The sequence below is a fragment of the Aegilops tauschii genome, chromosome 3 (assembly GCF_002575655.3).
Source record: "Aegilops tauschii subsp. strangulata cultivar AL8/78 chromosome 3, Aet v6.0, whole genome shotgun sequence".
Classification (NCBI taxonomy): domain Eukaryota; kingdom Viridiplantae; phylum Streptophyta; class Magnoliopsida; order Poales; family Poaceae; genus Aegilops; species Aegilops tauschii.
In genome coordinates this window covers 533,348,229-533,353,769 of record NC_053037.3, presented here as the reverse complement: position 1 = coordinate 533,353,769, position 5,541 = coordinate 533,348,229, and the positions used below count along the sequence as shown (strand labels likewise).

Below are 5,541 nucleotides of genomic sequence, written 5' to 3'. Positions count from 1 at the left end.
ATGGAAGTGAAGGCAGTGCAGACAAAAGTGTTCGCCAGGTTGAAGTACAGAATTTCTTATGGCAAGGCTTGGAGGGCTAAGCATGCAGCGCTTGAGAGGAGATTTGGTTCTTATTTTGATGCATATGACTCTGTTGTCCACCTCCTCCACACCCTGCAGCAGCGGAATCCAGGCACCTATATCGATATCCAAGACATGTTCATGCCAGAGTTCCCAACTGTGAGGGTTTTGCATCGTCTCTTCTTCTCTTTCGGTGTATGCATCGAAGCTTTCAGGCATTGCCGACCGGTGATATGTGTTGACGGTACTTTTCTCACAAGCAAGTACAAGGGTCAGATACTGACAGCCATAGGTCAAGACGGCCAAAATCAAGTCGTCCCACTGGCATTTGCTTTTGTGGAGAGTGAGAACATTGAAAGTTGGACATGGTTCTTCAGGCAGTTGAAAATATTAGTTGTCAAGGAGAAGCCGAATGTGTGCATCCTTCATGACAGGCATGCAGGTATACTCAGTGCGATAAGGACACTGACAAACCCAGGCCCTGAGGAACAAGTTCCATGGCAGGACTTGCAGAGCCGTTGGTGCATGCGCCATCTCGGGGCTAATTTCTTCTCGCAGTTTAGAAATAAGAACCTGATGAATCTGTTCAAAAAACTCTGCAAGCAGAACCAGTTATGGAAGTGCAATTTGATACGCGACAGACTTAATGTGTGCACGCAGAGACACGTGAGGGACAGGAAAGATGCAAGAGATGCAGCGGTGAGGGCACATGTTGAAGCAGTAGCTGCACAGTTGGCAACAGGAACAGCAGCCGTGGAGGAGGAGGCTGTTGGGCTATGTGACCTGCCAGGCTTTGACCCACCTGGTACTAGGAGAAGGCTCGGGAGGTCGATTAAAACCTTCGAGCAGTGGATAGAGCATGAGCCTCTGGAGAGGTGGTCTTTGCTACATGACACACATGGAGCAAGGTACGGTGTCATGACAACGAACCTCGCGGAAACATACAACTTTGTCCTCAGAGGAAACCGGGCATTGCCACTTACAGCCATCGTTGAGGCTATTTTCTATGGCACCGTCAAGTATTTCAGAGACAGACGTCAAATAGCAGAGCAGCATATCTTGAACAACCCAAATACACGGTACTGTGAAAGAGTCACGAAGTACATGGACAACAAGATGTAAAAAGCTAGGTCACACACTGTAGTCGCCATCGGTAATCAAGAAAGAAGGTTTGAGGTCCGCTTAGCCAACAACAAATTCGGATGTGCAAATGAGTTGAGGACGCATGAGGTGAAAATTGGCAATGAAGCCTGGCCAACGTGTGAGTGCACATGCAATAAACCGAAATTGCTTCACCTACCTTGCTCACATGTACTTGCTGCTTGCGGGCAGCTTGGAATGGACGCAATATCGTTTGTGTCTCCATATTTTCTGAAAGAGGCTGTCCTCAATACCTGGACAGGTGAGCTGATGGGTTTTCGAGCAATGGGTAATTTCAACAGCGTCAACCCCGCCGATAGGCGTTACATTCCAAACCCAGAGCATATGCGTACAAGTAGAGGCAGACGGCAGTGTCAGCGCATCCGAAATGATATGGATGAATCTGAAGCAGGAGGTCCGACTAGGCAATGCATTCTATGCAATGAATTTGGCCATAGGGACACTAATTGTCCCACTTTCGTCACTGGGCGTGGACGAGGCAACCGGGGAAGAAGAGGAGGTAGAGGTAGTAGAGGAGTAAGGGCGAGAGGAAGAAGCTAAGCTAGCACTAGTTTGTTCTGAATTTATAATAAGTGTGCTGTGGCACTATGTTCTGAAATTTGTATCAAGTGTGGCACTATGTTCTGAATTTTTATTAAGTGTGACACTATGTTCTGAATTTTTATTAAGAGTGCCACCATGTTATGAATTTTAATTAAGTGTGCCACTATGTTATGAATTTTTATTAAGTGTGGCACTATGTTCTGAATTTTTATTAAGTGTGACACTATGTTCTGAATTTTTATTAAGAGTGCCACTATGTTATGAATTTTAATTAAGTGTGCCACTATGTTATGAATTTTTATTAAGTGTGGCACTATGTTCTGAATTTTTATTAAGTGTGGCACTTTGTTCTGAATTTTGTAAGTGCAGGAATGTCGGGATTGTGGTTGCTGAATGGGGACATTGATAAGGGTCATCGTGGTGCGATATGGTATGAGCGCAAGCTTGAGCCTCTCGTCACTCGCACTCCTAAGGAAAACTGGAAGATACACTCAGGATGGCTTCAGCGGTACGTGCTTTATTAATTTGCACACTGACATGCATATTAATGGTTGAAATGGGAGACAGTAACTGAAAAGTTCTCTGATGAAGGTTGAAATGGGCCGGCCTTTTACCTTTCGCGCGTCTGGTTGAGTCTATCCCGGGTGAGAAACGCGTCGCCATCGATGGGTCTTTGCTGAGCTGCTTAGTGGACCGTTGGAGGCCAGAGACCCACACGTTTCACTTCAGATGGGGAGAGATGGCTCCTACTCTGGAGGATGTGTCACTTTTGCTGGGACTACCGTTGGCAGGTCATGCCGTAGGACCGTTGGACGCACCGGCTGGTTGGGAGCGAGCTCTCACAGAACGTTTTCACGGTGTTTTTCCGGATGCTCCCGATCCGGTATGGGAGCATCACGGACCTAAGTATGAGTGGTTGCTAAATTTCCGGGTAATTTCCCCTACCTATTCTCTTCAAGTTATCGCGCATAAAGTTGTACAGAAAATAATTGCGGCTTACTAAAACTTTCTCTTCGCTTAATGCAGATCCAGAACTTCCGGGCGCCCTTGACTGCGGAACAGATCACTCGGAGCCTCGAGGCCTACTTACTGTGGCTTTTCGGCAAGGTGATGTTCACGGAGAACCATGTCACCACTATCAGCGCCCTCTACATCCCTATGGCACTCGAGATAGCGAGCGCTCAGACGGCGGATCAGATCAGACAGAGGAGTTGGGGTTCGGCGGTGTTAGCGGCTACATACTGAGGTATGTGCAACGGTTGCCAGCTTACATCGAGAAAGCCAGCCCTTCTTGGATGCCCTCTATTCCTACAGCTGTGGTCGTGGGAGAGGTTCTCTATAGGGCGACCAGATGTACGGGTTCATGAGCCTATAGACGCCATGTTTGATGTTGAGGGCATCGACATGCCTACTTTCGGTCTGTGTTGGACTCGTCGCAAGGTATGCACCGTGTTGTAGTTTAATGCAACTTTTTCTGCACAAGAGATCGATCGATGCGAGCGGCTACTAACTTTTATTCTCTGCAGAGACGCTTTGCTAGTGATCAGACCAGGAAGGCGTACACAGCATTGAACGAGCAGTTCGATGCGTACACCGGGGTAATCTGGCAGCCCTACACGGCAGCAGCCATACAAGCGAGATACCCTGCTGGTATGTTTGTGCTATGCACAAGGGACCGAGATTACTGGATGACAAAATCGAAGATCATCTTCGATGTCTTCGTCGAGGAGATGGCACAACAGAGGGTTATGAGGCAATTTGGTCTTCTGCAGTTGGAGCTACCTCCCCCTATAGAGAACCCGGTGCCAGCACACATCCACAGGTATTAACCAGTTTTTCAATGTTGCATTTTCTTTCATAGTACTCCATTCGAAGCTTTAGGTAATTGTTGAACACACACCACAATTTTAGGACGACAAGGAAGGGCATGAACAGGACAACTGCTGAATGGCTAGTTAGACTAGAGCCGTATGTTATAGAATGGGAGACAACAAACACAAATCTATGGCACGAGAATCACAATTTCGATCTCGATGAATTCAATCTCTATTTGCGGCGCTACATGACCGGAACACGGTTACGCATTGTTGAGTACTCCCACCCAGAGGAGTTACCGGATCCTACTCCGTCGGATATGTACCCGAGCTATGATACTTCGGGCTCTAGGCAGTACGCGGTAAGATATTTTTTCTTTACGTAATGTTGTCACATACTTTGACGTGCAAGAGACAGACATTATTAATCGTCATGGAAATTTGCAGGCTACCTTGACACGCAAACTGTACGACGACGTGACCACCTTTGGACGATCACTATCGTCTGGACCTCTTCTTCAACATCGTCCAGTGGTACAGCCCTTCTTGGAAAGAATTCAGAATAAGATACGGACTGTGTACGAGGCTATCACGTGCACCCGGAGAACCGATGTTGTTCAGCACGAGCAGGAGCAGCCGCGTCACTCCATGCAACGACATCAACCACGTCCACGCCTAGCACAGCAGCCGACAACCAGGCCACCCAGTCCTGACCAACCTGGCAGTTCTACGTGGCACCCGCAGCACTATGGTCCCACGTCGAGCTTCGTGTTTTCTCCACAGCCACAGCAACACGGTCCCTCGTCGAGCTTCGTGTTTTCTCCACAGCCACAACAGCACGGTCCCTCGTCCAGTTTCGTGTTTCAGCCAGAGCAGACGTCACACCCAGCAGGTATGTGTCTTCATATTTATTGTTTTCAATATTAATTGACGCGACCTCATTCTTCATGATGAACCGTTCCATCGCGTAGGGGCCTATGGATATCAGGCGTCTATGTCGGCATCACATGATACGTGGGGGAGTGATCAACATCCCGAGGACAACATACAGGCTCAGATGTCGCAGCACACCCAGTGGATGAACATGTTTTCGACTCCTCCACCAGGCCCCACACAGGATACACAGCATGACCAGGGAGAGTCTGAGATTCCTCCTCGTCACGTTAGGGCACCCGACAGGTTGGGATGGTCCCCGATTCCAGATCCGCCTCCCCGCCAGGCCAGACGTCGTCACTGACGCTTCTATGTATCTGTATCAGTAGAGACATTACCATCTATTTCTGTGTAAGACTTATGTCTATTCTATGTATGAGACAAATGACTATGTACTTATGTACGAGACATATGCCTACTCTATTTTAGTACTCTGTTATCGGAACTACAAGATCATATGTAGATAGAACATAATATTCATACAACGAGACATTGCAAGCAAATAGATAGAACTACATCTAAATTAAATGGTACGTAACTGAATTCACAACATACAGCATAAAAACTACATGAAGTCATCATCGTCATATGTTCGCGCCAACTTTTTCCCGCCATATGTTCGCGCCAACTTTTTCCCGCCACCCGTTTCCCGCCACCCGTTTCCCTCCACCCTTTTCCCGCCACCCGTTTCCCGCCACCCGTTTCCCGCCACCCGTTTCCCTCCACCCTTTTCCCGCCACCCGTTTCCCGCCACCCGTTTCCCGCCAACCCTTTCCCGCCATATCGCAGCCGTTCTTTCCCGCCATTTTCTCCTCTCTACCTATAAAACCCCCTTCAGACGGAGCTGCATAAGCATTGCAGTGTGCTGGTGGTAAATTGGAGCACTGTGGTGGAGGTGAAGCTGTTGTTCGTCATTCTTCGTTCGAGCCAGAGCACCGGCAGTTTGGTGGCCGCCGTTCGTCCTTCATCCTTCGCACGCACGCTTCAAGGGTATATTTAAGCCCACATTTTATTTTTCGTACGTGCTCCG

At 48.2% G+C, this 5,541-nt stretch overlaps 1 protein-coding gene across 1 annotated transcript; it reads left to right on the top strand.

Moving 5' to 3' along the window:
• Positions 1 to 2,080: 2,080 nt before the first annotated feature.
• LOC120976932 (uncharacterized) lies at positions 2,081 to 4,939 on the top strand. The gene is made up of 7 exons (XM_073511000.1): positions 2,081 to 2,272; positions 2,356 to 2,695; positions 2,791 to 3,204; positions 3,291 to 3,586; positions 3,676 to 3,940; positions 4,026 to 4,470; positions 4,550 to 4,939. Exons 3-7 carry the CDS (start codon positions 3,013 to 3,015, stop codon positions 4,813 to 4,815), a joined length of 1,464 nt encoding a protein of 487 aa, XP_073367101.1. The 5' UTR covers positions 2,081 to 2,272; positions 2,356 to 2,695; positions 2,791 to 3,012; the 3' UTR covers positions 4,816 to 4,939.
• The last annotated feature ends 602 nt before the right edge of the window (positions 4,940 to 5,541 follow it).